We start from the raw sequence: 19273 nt of genomic DNA on the forward strand, positions 1-19273 counted from the left end.
TTAAAGAGAATTAAAATTAAAAATGTATTATGTATATACTTATATATATTTCAAAACTTTATAACTGATGCAATCGGGTAACTTCTTCGCATTCCCATACATTTTTCTCTGTCAATAAATAATGCATCAACCTTAGATTTTAAATCAGTTTCTAAATTAGATCTAGTCCGTAAAAGTTGTTGATGTTGTGCTTCGAATCTTTGTAATTTTAAATTCATATCATGTATCGTCGAATTTATCGTTTCTACTTCCTCAATCATTCTGTATAAATAAAAATGTAATATTTAAAAGTATTATCATTAAATTCTAGATAAATTCCTCAAATATACCTAAGTTGAGCATAATCTTTACACAATTCTGCAGCTGGTCGATGTGTTCTGCTTTCTAAACGAGTATGTGCTACTTTAAGAGCAGAACTTTTATCTGTGATAGCTTTTTGTATTAATTGCAAATTCTTTTCAACCTCAAATATTTCTTGTTGAATCTATAGTTAATACGTTAATTAAAAAACAAAAATTTATGGATAAAGATAATTTTAATTACTTTATGTAAATGTATTTGTAATTTTTCTTTTGCTTCAAGCATTTCTGCAGCTCTTCTAGCTAACGCATTATTTGTATTTCCCCACGCTTCCCACATTTCATGTCCAACTGCATTTATTGCAATTTCTATATCACTTCGTAATTGATTAGATTTTTCTCGTTCTGTTTGTGATTTTTTTACTAGATTATTGGAAGCTTCAATCCACGATTCAGCTTCTGTAACACTTAAGATTTATTAATGTAAATTATGATAATAAATGATATTTTAACATAAACTTACCTGGGATCATATTTTTCAATACCACCGTAATATTTTAATCCACGACTAAAATTATTCATTTGATGACATGTAATATCAATTCCAAGTGCAGTTTCTTTATTTTTTATATCAATTTCTAATTGATTTTGTACTGCTCTACCATTCGTCAGCTGAATATATAACAAAGTGATTATAATAATTAATATGAAATTGTAATTCGGTATCTTACCTGATTATTACATTTATCTGTAAAATGTTCTAATTTATTTTCGCAATTTCTAACTACTTCCACTTCTTTTAAAAGAGCATGTTCAGCTTGATCATGTACCAAATCAGAACCTTTATACATTTTTTATTATATATAAAATAGAATATACATGTAAGTTTTTAATTTAGAAATAAATATATCAAACCTGTTCTAGCTTCACGATAGTATAAACATTCCTGCGCAATATGCAATTGACCTTCTAAACTTTGTATTGTTATTTGTAAATTTCGACGACATTCTTGCATTTTTGCATTTTCTATTATTAATCTTTCCAATTCTGAAGCCATTTCATTTCTCCAGAATGTAGTATCCGTAATTCTTTCTCCTAATTTACGACCGGTTTCAATTTGACCTTTTTGTACTTTTTCGTCGGTTTCTCTAAAATTGTATTAATTTTTCTATAATATATTGTTAATATCAATATATTGTTAATATCAATATATTGTTAATATCAATAATGTATCAAAGATAATAATAATTTTACCGCATTATTCGAACGGTATCCTGTCGTAAATTTTCGGAAAAATTTCTATTGCTATCCGATTCATTATAAAGCCTTAACTGATTTTGTACCCATTCATATGGGCCATATCTTGTAAAAAGTGCAGTTCGTGCTGCATGAGCAGGATTTCTATCAAAACCTGTTACCAAATTTGGAAATCGTAACGGTTCCGTAGCCATTCCTTTTGGCATATAACAAGTATTAGCGAGCAAATTTGTTATAGGTTGTGCAGGTCTAAAATAATGATTAAAAAAAAAATAATAATTTGTAATATAAATAATTAAAAGGGTTATTTACTTAAAAAAAAAGAGCTCTTTTATTTAAAAAATTCTTACAAAGGAGATGCTTCTATCATTTCATATCCTAAAGTAGGACGCCATGGATGCGGTTTTGGAGTTTTATAAAATTCTCCAACTCTAATTGGAATTGGTGGGCCAGCAATTTGTTCCATGCATGGTAGTACTCCTACAGTACTCCATGGTTGTAGTTGCTAATTATTAAAAAATTGATAATATTAAGAGAGTTATTATTATTATTATCATCATTATTTGAATTCATTATTTAAATTTATAACAAACCGAATACATAACAGTTTCTCCTTTTGATCCAATTTTGTTATTATCCATGATTCTAATTTAAGTTAAAAGATTATAATATTTACGAAAATTTTATTTCTACGAAATAATTTTTTACATTTCACTCAATTTAATGAACAATTTCATAGAATAAATTGATTTAATTTAAAATGAAGGTGTATTTGAAATCCGGAAACAATGTTATCACGTGACGTTTGTCATATGATTCTAGCCTAGGATCAGGTGGTGTTACCTTCTATTCATTCACAGTCGATCAGTACTTGTCTAGTTTGCCCAATTCTGTTTAACTAAAACATCATGAGACGATTTTCTAATATTTGTTATTTCGTTTTTATATTAACCGTTGCATTTCAAATTTTATTTTCACATGCTGATAATGCAGTCCCTGTATTGCTATGGGGTGGATCTGTTAATTCTGATTTAATACAGACAGATGCAGTAAATCCCTTTTTAAAGACTACTAGCGAAGAATTTGATCTTTTTCTGCATAAGAAATTAGAAAATTCACCTCCCGTTCTTCTGTATATAAAAGATAATTTATGTATCGAAGATTTAGTAAAACATAAACAGGTTATTATAATATATTTAAATAATTATTTAGTTTGAATTCATTTGCTTTTTTATTTAATATAATTTAATATAATATTAATATAATTTTTTAAACTTTTTAGCATCTTCAAAAAGTTATTACTTCAAAAAGTTATTTTCCTGCTGTTGAGAAAGCAATGAATACTGTTGAAAACTTACCTTTTTATAATCAAACCTATAATGATTATATGGATTCAATATCTGATGGGCAATTATTGATTGTTCCAATTAATAATTTAGATATTATTCCTGAAACATATAAGACAATAAGAGATTCCAGTCCTAATTTGATAGCTATACTCACAGGAAAAGCATGTAATTATAGACGTTCTGAACGAGTAAAGAGAGACATTCTTACAAATAATAAAGATAAACATTTTATTGTTTCATCACATAGAGTGTTATTATATTCTAGTCAACCATTATTATTAAAGGTAATTTCAATCATTATTTCGAACATTCTATTTTATAATTCATTTAATATATTTTTATGAATAATTTTTATTTTCAATAGCTTGAAAACAATAAAGATGAAATAGAACTTCTTAATTTCACATCATATAAAGATGAACCAGGTACAAAAAAATCTTCATCTAATTTAATTCTGACCTTTAATGGAACTATGGATCAACATGAACTTGTTTTTATGTTTGAAATTAAAACTGCAGGCTATTTTACATTAAAAACAGTTCAATATACATATTATATAAATTCAAAACTTTCAAATCAACAAAATTTAATAACAAATACAGATATTGTTTTTCCATTTAATTTTTCTTATCACTGTTCACAAAATATTATATTTAAAAATGATACTATTAGCTTACGCATTACAGATTTGCAAGTGCAACTTATTCCAGAAAATAAAAATAATACAAGAACTTTTAATGATGCATATGATTGTGTTGGTTTTACTTCAATTCCAATTTGGACAGGAATATTTGTTACTGCTATATTAGCTTTAATTATGATTTGGGCACTTACTATGATTATAGATATTCGTACAATGGATAGATTTGATGATCCTAAAGGAAAAACAATTACTATTTCATCTCAAGAATAATATAAAAATATCAAATTATTAAAAATATTATGTACATATATATCTTAATATTTCATAACTCAATAAATTGTTAAATTTTCAGTTTCATATTAATATATATATAATATTAAGATTGATTAAAATTAATGCCATTAATTTTTCAAATAAATTTAATTGTAATAAATAATTTTAACCTGATGTAATAATTCATTATAATGATTATAAAATTAATCATTCCACCTAACATTTTACTATTTTCAGTATTTGTATAATTATTATATTAATGTACAATTTTATAAAAAAAATTGATTTCTATTGCTAATAGAAAACTGCTATAATATCTACTAATAAATATCTTAGTAAATATACCACATATATAATATTATGATTAATAATTATTTATAAATGTCAAAATTTTAAAAAAATTTCTCTATATTATCATGTGTTATATGTTGACTTTAATGAGATATATATAAATAATGTTAATATAATTATTTGTATTTATAAAAATATATGTAATATATATAAACAATATCTTATAAAACTTATTTATATTCTTTTAATTTAATAAAAATAATTAAGTTTTATCTTCTTTAATTTTTCTTTAGCCATTGATATCATAATAAAATTTACAATAAAAATATTTTATTAACTTAAATAATTTATAACTTCGAATTAATTCGAATAACAAATAAAAATTTAATTGTAGCATCTATAATTATACATTATATTGTTGTATATTATCGAATGATTTTACATAAAATAATAAATTTAATACAAAAAAAAAACAAAATTGATTACATTTAAATTTTATATTTCATTTATATTTATTATAATATTTATCTATTGTTTGTAATATTGTTATATAGCATCTATAAAATTTTTTATGTAAAAAACATACAATATATATAAAATTTCATCAAATTTATTATTATTATTATATATTTATATATGACATGCTGGAACATATGCACCATGTATTACAATGAATATCATGGAATAAGATGGTAAAGTAATTAATTCTGTGGATTCTAATATTATAGGTTGAAATAATGGCAAACTGCCATTAGATTGCAATTTCAATACTTCTCCATTTATTTTTATATCTCTGAAAATAGATAGAGTAAGAAAAATTAAATTTAAATTAAAATTAAATTTATTTTTTTATAATACATACCTTGATTGTAAATTATTAGAAGTGAGTGCATACAAAAATACTTTAGAATTTTTATGAAATATAGGAATTCCTTGAATAGTTATATTAATAGAATATTTATACAAATTAATTCCATATATTGTAATTGCTACAATTTTATTAATCCATGATTTCTCAGGAGTGCAATGTGCATAAAGTCGTAAATAATCAAAAGATGTTGATGATAATTTTAATACTTTTTCTGAAACAAATTGTTTATAAATTACACTAACCCACCAATCTGGATTTGGTATAAGATCAGGTCCAATCATAGCATAATTTCCACCAAATAATGATTGTCTAATAACAGTATTTAATCCTGCACTAGCACTGTATCCCAATTTATCAAGCCATAGAAATCCAGCCACAAATCTATTTGACAATTCTGGAGCACCTCCACCATAAGCTGTACTTGTTTCTGCTATAAATGATTTATTTATTAAAATTTATTTAATAAATTTTATTTTATTAGTATAATTTTAAAAAAGCTAGTAGAATTATATAATGACATACATAACCACATAGGAATAATTTTTTCTGATGATTGAATTGCTTCTTGCATAGATTTAATTTGTTTTGGCAAATAATTAAAAGTTGAAATATTTATAAAATCAATTAATTGAGCTTCTTTTCCATTCAAATAATACTGATGCCAAGTGACATAGTTTATACTATTTTTATCATTTTCTAAAAATGTTTTTGCATAATGTTCTCCTATATGATTTATATCTCCTACATGATTTACTTCTGGACCCACAAGAAGACTCTCACTATATCCTATTTCATTTAATAATTGTCTTAATTGATGATAATCATATGCAAGTTGAATTGCAGTAATATTCATATTAAATACATGATAGAAAGAATTTGGTTCTAGAAATTTTATCATTATTAATCAATCTATTTAAAAGATAAGTAAGAAATATATAAAAAATAAAGTTATAATATTACCATTTCCTAGTTGCCAATCTATTTTCATATTTTTATTTTTGGCAAATGAAATTATATTTTTAGCATTAATATCATCCCAAGAGCCATTAATATTTCTAATTAATACATTTAAATCGAATATCATTCGTAATTTTGATTTTATTGAAAAATTATATAAATTTTCAAAATCTTTTTCATTAATTGTAAAATTAGTTATATCTTGCCCATCCACTGGATTAATTACTTTTTCAGAAATTATCCATATTGTCTATATAATATAATTTATATAAATATATATAATAACATCTTTTATTATCTCTACTATTCATTTTAGTTTCAGTTATCCACGAAATCTTAGAAACTATCTTTGCGAATATGACATTGTACTATCTTATTGTACATTGTAATATCTTATTGTACATATCCCAAAAATATCTGTTAACTGCAGATTCTTAAGATAATTTTAAGCAATATTTTTCTTTATAAAAAAATTTTCATTATAGTTTTTTAACGAGTTATTAATAAAAAAATATTGATTAACCATGGAACGCAATAGATTAAACTGCGACGGTAATGTTAGGTACGTATCACCGACTGAAAACAAACAAATTCAAGTAATATTGCTTGAATTTATGTTTATTGTATTGTTAATTAGTTTATGCACTTTAATTATTGGTTAATATTTTTGTTAATAATTTATTAATAACAAAACTATAATTTACAAAGGAAAATGTTGCTTAAACTTATTTTAATTAATCAGTGAATTTTCAATTAATTAGTATCCCACATTTTTGGAATATTCTGTACATATATAAATTTATCTTTAATATAATAATGAATCTACCTGATTAAAATATAAACAATCAGCAGATGTACCTCCTATTCGAATATAAGCTGGTGCAAGATATTGAGCTAAATTTATAAATTTGTTATTTTTAATTGGAAGATTTTTCATATCACGAAGTAAAGATGTATCAAGACCAAATGATAAAAATTTGTTTGATACTGTATGTAAAAGTGAATGTTTTGATTTTAAGTAAAATACATAAGTGTTATTTTTTGGATTTATTGTATTATCAATATTCCATAGTGATAATATTATAAATATCATGCAGAAACTCAAAAAAATAAGTCCAATAAAAGCTGGATGTAGTGTTGATTCTGAAATTTAAAAAAATTTAAAAAAGATATAAAAATATATTTTATTATAGTAATAAATAGATTAGATATATTTGAAATTCAAATTTTAAATATTCAAATATTTAATATTATTATTATTAAATATTCAAATATTTAATATTAATATATATTTAATATTTAATACTATAATATTGTATATTAAGATATGATTACACATTTATATGATATATTTATATTTTAATATTTTAACAATAATTATTGGTAAATTAAAGTAAAAATTATGCAAAAAATATTTTCAACTAATATATAATTTAAATCACTTACGAGTTCGAATTTCACCAATTTTTTCATACTGATTTTTACCACAATCATTGGTTATAAAGTAGCTCATAATTTGTGCAATTTCTTGTCTGTATGTTTGAAAATAATTTTATTAAATTGTATTAAATATTGTAATAATTTATTCAAAGCAATTATAATAATAATAAAAGCATTCTACTTATATTTAGTCAAATATTTTTTAATAAAACTTTAACTGATTGATTTCATTTATACTTCATTTAAATTTTAAAAATAATAAGATGATAATAAATATATACTGCAATTTAAATTGATGTTCAATATTTTAAGAAAAAATTTTTATATTATTTTTTTAGTTAAATAATCTTTTGACAAAGTCTTTTATTCATGAAAAATAAGATACCTTTGGATTTATTTCCGATTAATATTTTTATTCTTTGTACAAATAGTTTTACCATTATTTAAATAAGAAGTTCCTTTTTTTCGTGCATATTTCTTCTTTGCTTTATTATAACCGATTTGTTCTATATTGAATTGTTTTGTAAATTGTTCCCGTCTAAAAACTATAATAATTATATTAAAATGATATAGAATTTATCTCTTATATATTATAACAATATATATTATATATTGTTTATTTTAAATATACTATTATTATACTATTATATATAATTATATACAAAATATATTATATACAAAAAAATATATAATATAATTTATAATAATTTATAAGAAATACCTCCAGGTGAAATTCGTTCAGATAATGAATCTAAACTAGAACTTGATGATTGAAAAAGTAAAGACCGACTTCTGTGTACTGCAATACGATTACGATAAGATAAACTACGCCGACGTTTCTGTTTTTCATTTAATTGCTGCTTTGATTCTGAACTACTTAATTCATCTTCAGCCCAGAATGGTCGATCAGTGTCATCGGATATTGGTGGTGTTGGTGTGGGTGACTTAAATATAAGATCATATAAATAAAAATGTATTATTTTTAATATATGATCATAATAATAACTTACAATTCCTTGAGAAATTCCAAATATAAAGTATTGTTTATTTCTATCTTCTAATTGATTTAATATTCCAACAGATACTGTAGTACAAGATGATTGATTTTCATAACCTTCATCATCGTCAGAAGTTTGTATTATTTTTCGTGTATCACCGCTGGCATAATAGCCCATTATAAAGTTTTTTTAAATTTTAACAAGTTATACGACTATAAAGTTTAAATTTCTTACGTATGTTTTATTATACTAATGATTTATTTGTATTTTGTATCTAAAATTTAAATGTTTACAAAAGTGGAATAAATGGCAGGCTTTTTTTTTTATTATGGTAGAACAAATTACATTATTTCATAAGCTATAATTTAAATTATTTATTTAGTAAATTTTTTTGTTATTTAATAATGTTATTTAATATATTTTTAAAAAAATTATATTTATAAAATGCTTTTATTGCATTTTTTTTTAAATAAAAAAAAAATAAATTTTTTTTTAATACCATATTACCATATAAAATAATTTTTTTTTTTTCATTATACATATAGTATGTAATTATAATAATAATGTATTAAAAGAAGATAAATATGATTTTAATTTTTGTAATTTTTGTAATTATTAATATAAAATCTATTTTTTCATTTTTTACTATCATCAAAATAATGAGATAGAATTTTAAGTCACTATATTTCTTATTATATATAACATAAATATTTAATATAAATGTCTATGTATATCCAACATTATCCCTCAATGTTAACAGATATATCCTTTCTTTCATATTTGTCAACAAAATTCTTGAGAATTTTAATGTATATCAAATTACACACACACACACACACACACACACGCACACACGCGCGCGCGCATTTATATATACCTATAAACAAGAAAATGTCCTAATCATTTTCTGATTTTCTACGTTTTTTAGAACGCGGACTATCTGTATCATGTGGACTTGGAGTGATGTGACTTCGTTTTCTTTTTATGCTACTTTCATTAGCTTCATTACTATTACTTGCTGCAGTTCTTGTTTCTCTTCTGAGTGTTCCTTCTCCTGTAACTTGCACCAATATCTACACAGAATTAAGTGATGCATAAGATTTCTTAAAAATGATAATTATATTACATTTATATTTTTACCTGCATATGCTGTAGACATTCTTCCTGCATTGAAACTGCCATTTTATAAATAAATGTATCATGTTTATTATACATAATAGCATTTTGAAACATCAACATAACATCACGTTGAAAATGCATTGTAGATCTAATTGTGCCATTGTCTATATTTTTTTTAATAGTAGATAAATCCATAGGTCTAAAAATAACTGAATGGTATCCTGGTGCTTGATCTTCTGTAATAGGTCTCAAAAAAACAGATGCATATTTATGGGTAGCAAGTCGATTATAAACCAACATGACTGCTTTTTTCCATGCTCTATAATCTGCACCTTCTCCAGTACCTTCAGTTTCAGGTTCACTATCAATAGAAGCATTTTGTTTTTTTGAATATGTTTTCATAGCACGACCTCCACTTAACTTGCTTAATGATGATTCCTCTTCATCTAATTCAACAGTATCTTCTCCAGCACTTATTATAGATTCTGATTCTTTTTTTACATTTTGCTCAATATCTATATTTTTTTTCTCTTCCTTCTCTTCTTTTATTTGAACTTCTTTTTTCACTTCTAATATTAATGAATTTTCTAATTGAATTTTTGTTTCTTCTTCTATTCTTGAATCTTCATATGTATTTTCTTCTTTTTTAACAATAGAAGTATCAGTATTAATAGGATCTACAGATTCTATTTTTAAACTTATATCTTCAGGAGACACCAACTGAGTAGAATCTTCTACAATTGCTGTTTCCTCTATTTCTTCTTCTTTTATTTCTATATCTTGTAAAATAGAACTTGTTGTATCTTCTGAAGAATCTTTTGTATCTTCTTTTTTAAATTCATCTGTATAAATTTCTAAAGCTTCTTCTGTCTGTTCTTGAGATTTTTCTGGTGATTCTTCACTTACTTCTATAATAGTTTTTTCTTTTATTACAATTATAGGTTCTTCTTTAAATGATTCAATAGATTCTGTACTTTCAATTGTATTTTCTATAATCTGTTCTTCTGTTATTTTCTTTTTATCATCTGAACTACTTTCATCATCTTCTAAAATTAAACTAATATCTTGTGATTTTTCTGTATCCTCTGTACTAGGAAGATCATTTGTTATTTCAGATGAAACACTAACAACTTCTGCTGATGGAACATCTTGCTGTTCACCAGTAATTTTAGCAAGATGCATTTCTAATTGATCCAATTCCATATTATCTTTATTTTCTAATTCATTAGAGGATATTCTTTGTAATTTATTAGTAGAACATTCTTTATTAATTTCTGGTACAACCACTTCAGTTTCTTCTTCTTCTTCAACTTCATCTTCTACTATTTCATCCATTAGCTCTTTTGCAGCTATTTTTGAATCATTTTCTTCAGTTTCTATATTTGAAGTAGAATCCATAGTATCAAATTCATCAACTATTTGTTTTTCTTCTAATGGAGTATCTTTACTGTTTTCACTATCTTGAGTATTTAATTCAGGAACAAGTTCTTCTTTTAATGCCATTCTTTCAAAACATGTATTTTCTTCAGATTTTATTTCTTCTGATGTATTTGTTATAGTTTCAGATATGTTAGCCACAATAACTTTGGGTTCTTGTGGTTCTATAGCAACTGTTCCTATAATTTCTGCAATATTTGATGTGCTAGAATCAATTTCTTCAATAGCCATTTCACTTTCTGGTGAATTAGAAAGTGATACAGTTTCATCTACATCTCTAGGTTCTGGACGTTCTGTTACTACTGGTTCTTGAATTTGAGGTACAGTAAGAGTATTAATAGTTGATGTAGCTGTATCTAAAGCTTGTGGACTACCAGTAATTTCTTCTTTTATTAATTCTTCTATATCTCCAATAATTTCATTAATTTCATCTTTGTCTATTACATCTGCCATTATATCTTTACGTATTACATCATCTATATGATCTATAATCTGTACCATACTTTCTGTAGATGTAATATTTGAAGTTGTTATTAAAGACTGAGGTACAGATGTTTCATTTTGTACTGTTACTTGATGTACAGATTGAGATTGACAATTATGAATTTCAGTTACATTTTGTTGAGATACAATAGTTGGTGTTGATTGTAAATTAGGTAAAGGACCTCTTTGTGTATTAGCTGGCATTTCTAATAACATAGATAAAGTTGGTGCACCAACTGATGGTCTTTCTGATGGTACATTTGAAATCGCAGATGTAACTAATTGATGCAATTGGGGAGATACATTTTGTGTTAATTGAGAACTTGGTACTTTAGGGCTAGAACCAAGTAAACTTGTAATTGTAGGAGAACTTATTTGTCCTGTAGTAGTTGATGTTTGAATTTGTGTTGTTGGACTTGGTGATTTTAATAGACTTGTTAACAATGGTGATCTTCCTCCTCTAGCTTTCTTTTCATCTTCCTCTATATTTTCTATTGTTTCTTGAATTTCTACTGTATTTTCACTAGATTTACGTTGACTTATATTAGATACTGGTGAATTTAATTCTTGCTTTTGTTGACGTTTTGCTAACCATGCAGAATGTGCTCTTGCTTTTTGTTCTTGTTCTCGTTCTTCTTGTTCAATTGCAAGCCACATCTTATTTAATTTATCATCTGTTATTGATCCAGATCTTAACATATTTATTTCAGTTTTAAGTTGTTGATATTCTTCTCTTTGAAAAGCTAACATTTGTCCTAATTCTGTTATCCTTTCTTGTGTTAATCTTCTTACTATTGATTCACCTGTTGTTTCTCCACTTTCTCTTTTTTTTCTTTTAGGTGTATCTGCATTTTCTAATAAATATGCATATTGAATTGCACAAGATTTTTGAGAAAACCAATCAGATGGTCTTGATGTTTCTTTTTCAACAACTGCTTTTAATGATCTTGATACACTCATCCAGTTTTGATCTCCTGATTTCAATACGCTTGAAGCCAAATATAATTGTTCACGTGTAGTCCAATTATCATATGATCTTTTTAATTTCAATCCTGCAAATAAATATTATAATGTATAATAAATATAAATTACATTGAATTTTATATAATTTTATTAATTTTTATAATTTATAATTTTTATTACTTTTATATAATTAATTAATATTATATCTTTTAATACTATGCTAAGATAAGTATTTATAATATTAATATTTTAAAGTATTAATATATTGTTTATATTACATTATTATTGATATATGTCAAAAGGTTTATTTTCTATATAAATATATAACAATAAATAACAAAATGTTACAAAACTTAACATTATAATGAAATTTTATATTTAATTTAATATATTATTAATATGTTATTATTTAAATTATTTAATTTAAGTTATATGTTAATATTTAATAATTCTATTAACCTGAAAATCATGAATTGTAATAAATAAATAATAAACTTACTGTCTTGTACCGATGTCATTGTTTCAAATAAAAATTATATCTTTTCTTTTAATATAAACACGTATAAGTATTAAAAATTTAAAACAAATCAAGCGCTAATAATTACTTCGTTTAGAATTTTCTATTTGGTTTATACACACATGTATTCCGTTTATTTCGTTGAAACGTGGAATGGACAGCTGATTTTAAACTTGAATTCGAGGAATATGAGAAACAGAGGTGTAATGGCGGATGCAAAGTAAGCTGTCAAAGTATGGTGCATTATATTTTTGCTTTGATTCATAAACGATCAAATATATTTCACCGATTAAAGAAAGAAATAGTAAATATGCGTTGAATATATGGAATTATGAAATAATTAATCGATGTAATTTGTATATATAATTAAAAGTACGAATATCTTGTATATACTAATTAATATTTCTTAAAACTGTTTTTACTTTATAATGATGAATAATCGGAGACGAACGAATAATTTCACTTATGTTAGTTCTTGTGTGAAATATATGATATTTATGCTCAATTTTGTTTTTTGGGTGAGTATATTATTATTATTTCATATTATGAATTATTATTTTTATTATAATTAATAAATGCTATTATACTATTGTCATTAATGTTATTAGCATTATTATTTATAAATAAAGAAAATAAAATTTTGAATATTTTATTAAATTAAATAATTATTTAAATTAAAATATAATATTTATTTTATTATGCAGTTATTTGGAGGACTTCTAATTGGAGTAGGTTTATATGCATTTGTGGATAAATGGCAAGCAACTGGTTCTGTTAGAGTGGAAAATGTATATGATGTAATTCTCAATATTTCACTTGTAATGGTTATTGCAGGAGCAGTAGTCTTTGTTGTTAGTTTTGCAGGATGTGTAGGAGCATTACGTGAAAATACTTGTCTTCTTAAATTTGTTAGTATTAATAGATGTATTATATTTTAAAGTTTACTAATAACTAATATAATATCTAATAATCTATTTACTGTAGTATTCATTGTGTCTATTGGTATTCTTTCTGCTTGAAATGGGTATAGCAATTGTTGGTTTTATATTTCCACATACATTACAATCATTATTGGAAGAGTCATTCACAGATAAAATCATACAAACATATAGAGAAGATCCTGATTTACAAAATTTTATTGATTTTGGTCAGCAAAAAGTAAGAAATATTATAGTAGGATATTTAATAATATATATATACATATTATAATTAATATTATTTTAAAAAATTTGTTTTTTTTTAAACAGTTCAGGTGCTGTGGTTTAAGTCAAGAAGGATATTTGGATTGGGGAAAGAATGAATATTTCAATTGTTCCAGTCCTAGTGTAGAACGTTGTGGTGCACCATTTTCATGTTGCATTAATGCTACAGATATATCAGTAAGTATTTTTAATACTTTCTTAATAGTATATTTAAAATATTATTCAAATTTCTAGAGTGGACTTGTGAATATAATGTGTGGCTATAAAGTACAAATGCTACCAGTTTCTGAAGCAGGTAAAAAAGTGTGGACTAGTGGGTGCATTGAAATTGTAAGAAGTTGGGCAGAACGCAATTTGTACACAATAGCTGGTATTGCTTTAGGTATAGCTCTTAGTCAATTATTTGTCATTTATCTTGCTAAAACATTAGAAGGCCAAATTGAATTGCAAAAATCTCGTTGGCATTCCTGAGCTTGACTTCAGGCCACCTACCGCTATCAAATTCCTCCCAATAGGCAGGTGGCCAATATTCGATCAAGAGGTCATGATACTAAAAAATGTGGAAAAATTCGAATGGCTTTACTTATTAGTATTGCAGTTCTTGTATACATAATTTCTATTTTTGTTTTCATCAAACTTTTTTTTTATTTCAAGAACAATTTTCATTTATATTTTAACAATGATTTTTTATTTTTTACATAATGCTCTATTTTTATAATTTTATTTTCTTCATTACTAATTTATGTTATATGTTGTCAAGAAATTGTATTAAGTAATGTAGCCATATATTTTTTCTTGAAATTTTCTCAAACTGAACAATCACAGGCTGGTTGCTTTTAAACTATATAAATTCAATCTAAAATAAAATATTTAAATAATGATATTATTCAATATATATATTTAGTTACATATCAAATTTGTTGCAAAAATTACTCATATGAGAAAAAATATTTTTTTATTCACTATAAAAGATTGATTAAATTAATTATATATTAAAATAACCACATTTTGTAATAAATATTAATTTTTTTATTATGTATATAATTTATAAAAAATAAATAACAATAGTAAATTTCATATGTTGGTAATTTTTGCACTAAAATTAATATATTATTCGCACATTATATATAATTATAAGTAATAGTAGTATTGTAAGTATTAAAAGCATCAAGCCTTTAAATATACAAAAGACTTACATTTTATAGTTTAAGAAATAGAAACAATTCTAAGAAACTTAAGATTTTTTATATATTTACATAGTTATTTCCGAAAATATTTTACCGTGTGCGTATTTAAGACTTTTCTGTCTCATAATAAATAATTTTATTGATTAATTCAACAAAATGGAATAAAATAACGAATATAATTGAAACACGCACATGGTTAAAAACATATCTTTTTTATTATATAATTTTTATTATTATTTATATTAAATACAATATAAAACTAATTAATTAGTATTATTTATATAATATTAATTAATTATTTTTTAATTAATATTATTATTTTTTTATTACATTAGTGTAATTTAAATAAGACAAAAAAATACGTCCAGTGCCAAAGTCAAAGTATCATCATCATTTTATTTGAAAAAACTTGACAATAATCTGGTGTAAATGATTTGTTTATTAAGTATATATATAATTCATCTGCGTGTCTTTTTATCAAAAATAAATGTAAAACTGATATATAAAACTATCTAATTTGTAATAAACAAAATATTATTCTAAAACTGTCTTTTTATTTTTACCAATAAATTATTATTATTGTATTAATAAAATAGATTTTAAGGATGAATAAATTAAAAAATAAATGATTATTATTATTTTTTGTAAATATTTATTTATATAAAGTATAATCTACAAAAGTACTATTTGAATATTCTAAAATTATACTTTGTCCATCAACAAGTTCAGAATTTTCAAACAATTTCGTTAATAGCATATTCATTTCATTACATATTAATGCACCAGTTGTATAATGAAATAATTGTAGTTTACATGTTTTTGCTAAATTATTATTATTAGATATTTTTAATATATCAGCTATTGAATCTATTGCCTTCCCAATTGTCCAATTTGTATTCACATAAATACTTTTTGATGGTCCTATATGTTTATTAGATATTGTAGTTGGGAGATATACAAGAAAATAACATCTTTCATTCATTGGTATATTTTTCATACCAACAGCAGAACCCTTTAAACGCATAAGCCTTACCTAATTAAATAATATCATAAATAATAATTATACATTAATAAGTAATTAATATTAATAACATCTTTTTTTAACTATTATATTTAAATATTTAAATATTATACTTTATTAGCCATTGCAGTATTTTTAGATTTCTTCAAAGTATTTGAAATTTCTTCATCCACTATAGCTTTTGCTTCTGCAAATTGTTTTTTTGGTATTTGCCACTTTTTTAACTTTGTTGTTTTTTCTTCATTTGTATATTCTAAACAACCATGATATCTGTGTTGTAGACAGAAATGTTTTTTACATTTAATACATTGCATTTCGATAGGTGACATTTCCTTGCAAAATTCTTCTGAACATGTATAATTTGATGCCTTTATTTTAGTATATGTTATCTTATCTTTAAAACTTAAACATTTATGAGAAGATATATGAAAATGTTCTTTGCAAAATAAATCATGACAATGATTGCATTGAAATGGTAAAAAATTTAATTGTTTGCAATCTTTGATTGAACATCTTGCTCCAATATTTGGAAATTCCATTTTTAAATCTATAATAGAATAAATATACATATATATATATTATGAACAAAAATATAATTTGTTTAATTAAAATATATAATAAATTATTAATATATTAGTTATGTTCAATTATTATATATTACAAACCATTACTTATTTAACTATGAGAAGGTGTTGGAGAATGTAAATGGTTTTCACTGAGAGTTCCTAAAGCTAGATTATTCCACTTTTGTTCTAATTCTTTCAATGTCATATGAGAATCACCATTATCACTTTCAGGATCAGGTAATTCTGCTATTGGTACTGAAATATCATCTATAGGCAAACGTTCTTTATGCCAAATCTCATCAATTAAATCTAATAATCTACCGTCTCCACATACTTGACTGTCCATATCGTAAAATACACAATTTTTTAAATATTTTCTTTTATCTGCATTGGCAAATAAAATATCAAAATTTCTATTCGGTTACAGTTACCTATTTTAACTGAAAAATTATAGTCACTGACATAATGAAATAAAGATGTTCGACTCTATAAATAAGATTGTATCAAATTAAATTACTATTATCGATTAAAAATATTTCAAGGACAAAAAAAATAAATTATCGTTCAAATAATATAAAAATTAAATAAAATAATATTTTTTTATTATTTTTATTTTAACATTATTTAAATTTTACTTAACATTAAAAATATTTAAACATTAAAATAATTTGAATTGTTAATTATGATTAAACAAGATTACACATTTAATAATCATAATATCATTATATAATTATATTTTTTTATTTTAATTTAAATTTTTTGAAATTGATTTTTTTTTAATTCTCATAAGAAAATTGTTAATATTATTTTATTATGTTTTAGAAAAAAATAGAAATAATAAAATTAGAAATAATTTAGTCATTTGGAATACAATTTAATTATTAAATTTGTTTTAATTTATATATCGAGTTTTACTAATTATTTTTATTAGTTAATTGTTTTTTTATTCATTGTATCAAATATATTTATTATTATCAATTTTATTTATACATTTTTTATAATAAAAAATTTTTTTTTCTTTGTTTTGCATTAATTATTTTGTTGTCTAATCTTTATTATTGATTAATTGAATTGTATCATATTTTTTAATTTTTTTCTTTACAAATGCCTTTTTCGCATGAAAGTCCATTAGTGCAAGGACAAAAAATGAAATGTACATCTTCAATTTTCAATAAACTACCATCCGGATAACCAAGGGTAACATTAAAAGGCTCATTAGTTGGTCTACAAACTTCTCCTTTTCCTTGCATAGGCTTACATTGTGGTATACTATATCTTGCTGATCCTAAAATTATAAAAATATAAATTATATAAATAAATTATAAAAATTATTAGTTTTAAAAAATAAATTAATAATTTTTTATGTAAAATGAATTTATTTTTTCTATTAAGTGAAATACCTAAAGTACAACAATGATTTGGTTGACATTCTGAACTAGTCTGACATTTAATATAATCATTTTGTGCGTGGCAAGGATATGCCAGTACAAATAGAAGAAAAGAAATCACAAAAATCGATGTCATCATTGTTATTTTTGTTTGCTGACTCCTGCAATGAAAATATATCTGTTTTTCTTTTTAGTTCTCATGATTTTAAAGTTATAAGATTTAATAAAAATTTATTATTTAAAGAAATAATTATTCTGGTCTTTTTTCTGATTTTTAAAAATTTTTTTAATTAATTCAATTTAATTTTTTTTTTTTTGTTTTTTTCAATTATTTAATTCAAAACTACAACAGAATAGTTTTAAGTTAATAACTATTTTTAACTGTTAATATATAAATAATGTTAATAAAATTAGTTTTAGATGATTTTTTATGATTTTTTATTGGTAATTAGTCACACATGATTGTATATTTAAAATATTACATTATTTAATGTTTAATTATTACTTATTTATTAATAATAATATAATTTCATTATATTATTATATTATATCATATTTAATTATTACGACTTTCAATTTTCTTCAATTAATATAACAATAATACAAATTTTTTTGAAAAAATAGTAATATATTTAATATAATTGTTTAATAATTGTTTAATTTCAAATGTCATTGAAAACAATGATAATGAAATAATTTTTAAACTGAATTCAAGATAATTAAAAATTAATTTTATAATTTGATAAACTTTATTATATTAGAGAAATTAACTATTTATTACAAATATTATTTATAATATTAATAATAATAATTATTAAAAAAATTATTTAACAAAAAATTTAAAATTTCTAAACTCTATAATAATTTAATACTTAATACTGTTAATTTATGATATGAATTTCATTCATGATGATATGATAAGAATTATCATATGATATTATAATAAAAATTTCATTCACAATAAATACATACATACGTACATATAACACACACACACACACACACACACACA

General features: G+C 22.9%; 8 protein-coding genes across 10 annotated transcripts in view; 2 read left to right on the forward strand and 6 right to left on the reverse strand.

Annotated features, from left to right (window-relative positions):
* Positions 1 to 32: 32 nt before the first annotated feature.
* On the reverse strand, positions 33 to 2346 carry LOC102681559 (tektin-3-like). The gene is made up of 9 exons (XM_006617077.2): positions 2150 to 2346; positions 1907 to 2061; positions 1554 to 1805; positions 1215 to 1447; positions 1031 to 1140; positions 823 to 971; positions 544 to 766; positions 330 to 484; positions 33 to 261 (listed from the first exon to the last, which is right to left on the reverse strand). The coding sequence occupies exons 1-9, from the start codon at positions 2195 to 2197 to the stop codon at positions 51 to 53; spliced, it is 1536 nt and encodes a 511-aa protein (XP_006617140.1). The 5' UTR covers positions 2198 to 2346; the 3' UTR covers positions 33 to 50.
* Positions 2347 to 2372: 26 nt separating this feature from the next.
* LOC102681424 (V-type proton ATPase subunit S1-like) lies at positions 2373 to 3995 on the forward strand. The gene is made up of 3 exons (XM_006617076.2): positions 2373 to 2737; positions 2839 to 3189; positions 3270 to 3995. The coding sequence occupies exons 1-3, from the start codon at positions 2465 to 2467 to the stop codon at positions 3816 to 3818; spliced, it is 1173 nt and encodes a 390-aa protein (XP_006617139.1). The 5' UTR covers positions 2373 to 2464; the 3' UTR covers positions 3819 to 3995.
* A 711-nt stretch (positions 3996 to 4706) lies between these two features.
* Positions 4707 to 8328, reverse strand: LOC102671581 (heparanase-like). Of its 3 annotated transcripts, none has more exons than XM_031511139.1 (8): positions 8102 to 8328; positions 7818 to 7925; positions 7387 to 7472; positions 6767 to 7083; positions 5944 to 6190; positions 5506 to 5865; positions 4975 to 5413; positions 4707 to 4905 (listed from the first exon to the last, which is right to left on the reverse strand). In XM_031511139.1, exons 3-8 carry the CDS (start codon positions 7451 to 7453, stop codon positions 4743 to 4745), a joined length of 1593 nt encoding a protein of 530 aa, XP_031366999.1. In that variant the 5' UTR covers positions 7454 to 7472; positions 7818 to 7925; positions 8102 to 8328; the 3' UTR covers positions 4707 to 4742. The 3 variants fall into 3 exon arrangements, with proteins under 3 accessions (XP_031366999.1, XP_031367000.1, XP_006617152.1); XM_031511140.1 differs by having other exon boundaries at positions 5506 to 5769; positions 7766 to 7925; XM_006617089.2 differs by having other exon boundaries at positions 7766 to 7925.
* A 535-nt stretch (positions 8329 to 8863) lies between these two features.
* On the reverse strand, positions 8864 to 13119 carry LOC102671317 (bromodomain-containing protein 8). The gene is made up of 3 exons (XM_006617087.2): positions 12880 to 13119; positions 9519 to 12469; positions 8864 to 9451 (listed from the first exon to the last, which is right to left on the reverse strand). The coding sequence occupies exons 1-3, from the start codon at positions 12896 to 12898 to the stop codon at positions 9275 to 9277; spliced, it is 3147 nt and encodes a 1048-aa protein (XP_006617150.1). The 5' UTR covers positions 12899 to 13119; the 3' UTR covers positions 8864 to 9274.
* LOC102671173 (tetraspanin-33-like) lies at positions 13088 to 14775 on the forward strand. Its single transcript, XM_006617086.2, has 5 exons — positions 13088 to 13415; positions 13602 to 13805; positions 13882 to 14055; positions 14145 to 14276; positions 14334 to 14775. The coding sequence occupies exons 1-5, from the start codon at positions 13326 to 13328 to the stop codon at positions 14568 to 14570; spliced, it is 837 nt and encodes a 278-aa protein (XP_006617149.1). The 5' UTR covers positions 13088 to 13325; the 3' UTR covers positions 14571 to 14775.
* A 1149-nt stretch (positions 14776 to 15924) lies between these two features.
* LOC102671032 (AN1-type zinc finger protein 1-like) lies at positions 15925 to 17337 on the reverse strand. The gene is made up of 3 exons (XM_006617085.2): positions 16973 to 17337; positions 16421 to 16854; positions 15925 to 16319 (listed from the first exon to the last, which is right to left on the reverse strand). Exons 2-3 carry the CDS (start codon positions 16844 to 16846, stop codon positions 15939 to 15941), a joined length of 807 nt encoding a protein of 268 aa, XP_006617148.1. The 5' UTR covers positions 16847 to 16854; positions 16973 to 17337; the 3' UTR covers positions 15925 to 15938.
* On the reverse strand, positions 16969 to 17371 carry LOC102670899 (anaphase-promoting complex subunit 13). Its single transcript, XM_031511142.1, has one exon. It carries the CDS (start codon positions 17217 to 17219, stop codon positions 16983 to 16985), a length of 237 nt encoding a protein of 78 aa, XP_031367002.1. The 5' UTR covers positions 17220 to 17371; the 3' UTR covers positions 16969 to 16982.
* Positions 17372 to 17883: 512 nt separating this feature from the next.
* LOC102670761 (astakine-like) overlaps positions 17884 to 19273 on the reverse strand; it is a 2136-nt gene continuing 746 nt past the window's right edge. Inside the window, exons 2-3 of the mRNA XM_006617083.2 lie at positions 18274 to 18422; positions 17884 to 18158 (exon numbers count right to left, since the gene is read on the reverse strand). Coding sequence (XP_006617146.1) covers positions 17959 to 18158; positions 18274 to 18400 — 327 coding nt within the window. The 5' untranslated portion in view covers positions 18401 to 18422 and the 3' untranslated portion in view covers positions 17884 to 17958. The remainder of the gene's footprint in view (positions 18159 to 18273; positions 18423 to 19273) is intronic.

This window comes from Apis dorsata, unplaced genomic scaffold (assembly GCF_000469605.1).
Source record: "Apis dorsata unplaced genomic scaffold, Apis dorsata 1.3 scaffold_292, whole genome shotgun sequence".
Lineage (NCBI taxonomy): Eukaryota > Metazoa > Arthropoda > Insecta > Hymenoptera > Apidae > Apis > Apis dorsata.

What these genes read in the sequence shown, in the direction of transcription:
- LOC102670899 (XM_031511142.1), bottom strand. Translation starts at nt 17,219, where the DNA reads ATGGACAGTCAAGTATGTGGAGACGGTAGATTATTAGATTTAATTGAT.
- LOC102671317 (XM_006617087.2), bottom strand. An exon ending in AATGTCTACAGCATATGCAG is followed by an intron (nt 9,452 to 9,518) that starts GTAAAAATATAA and finishes AATTCTGTGTAG; the next exon opens with ATATTGGTGCAAGTTACAGG.
- LOC102681424 (XM_006617076.2), top strand. Translation starts at nt 2,465, where the DNA reads ATGAGACGATTTTCTAATATTTGTTATTTCGTTTTTATATTAACCGTT. An exon ending in ATTTAGTAAAACATAAACAG is followed by an intron (nt 2,738 to 2,838) that starts GTTATTATAATA and finishes TAAACTTTTTAG; the next exon opens with CATCTTCAAAAAGTTATTAC. An exon ending in GTCAACCATTATTATTAAAG is followed by an intron (nt 3,190 to 3,269) that starts GTAATTTCAATC and finishes TATTTTCAATAG; the next exon opens with CTTGAAAACAATAAAGATGA.
- LOC102671032 (XM_006617085.2), bottom strand. Translation starts at nt 16,846, where the DNA reads ATGGAATTTCCAAATATTGGAGCAAGATGTTCAATCAAAGATTGCAAA. An exon ending in ATACTGCAATGGCTAATAAA is followed by an intron (nt 16,320 to 16,420) that starts GTATAATATTTA and finishes TTATTTAATTAG; the next exon opens with GTAAGGCTTATGCGTTTAAA.
- LOC102671581 (XM_031511139.1), bottom strand. Translation starts at nt 7,453, where the DNA reads ATGAGCTACTTTATAACCAATGATTGTGGTAAAAATCAGTATGAAAAA. An exon ending in AATTGGTGAAATTCGAACTC is followed by an intron (nt 7,084 to 7,386) that starts GTAAGTGATTTA and finishes TTTAAATTTCAG; the next exon opens with AATCAACACTACATCCAGCT. An exon ending in ATTGTTTATATTTTAATCAG is followed by an intron (nt 6,191 to 6,766) that starts GTAGATTCATTA and finishes TATATTATATAG; the next exon opens with ACAATATGGATAATTTCTGA.
- LOC102671173 (XM_006617086.2), top strand. Translation starts at nt 13,326, where the DNA reads ATGATGAATAATCGGAGACGAACGAATAATTTCACTTATGTTAGTTCT. An exon ending in ATACTTGTCTTCTTAAATTT is followed by an intron (nt 13,806 to 13,881) that starts GTTAGTATTAAT and finishes TATTTACTGTAG; the next exon opens with TATTCATTGTGTCTATTGGT. An exon ending in TTAATGCTACAGATATATCA is followed by an intron (nt 14,277 to 14,333) that starts GTAAGTATTTTT and finishes TCAAATTTCTAG; the next exon opens with AGTGGACTTGTGAATATAAT.
- LOC102681559 (XM_006617077.2), bottom strand. Translation starts at nt 2,197, where the DNA reads ATGGATAATAACAAAATTGGATCAAAAGGAGAAACTGTTATGTATTCG. An exon ending in GATACCGTTCGAATAATGCG is followed by an intron (nt 1,448 to 1,553) that starts GTAAAATTATTA and finishes ATACAATTTTAG; the next exon opens with AGAAACCGACGAAAAAGTAC. An exon ending in ATTGAAAAATATGATCCCAG is followed by an intron (nt 767 to 822) that starts GTAAGTTTATGT and finishes ATAAATCTTAAG; the next exon opens with TGTTACAGAAGCTGAATCGT.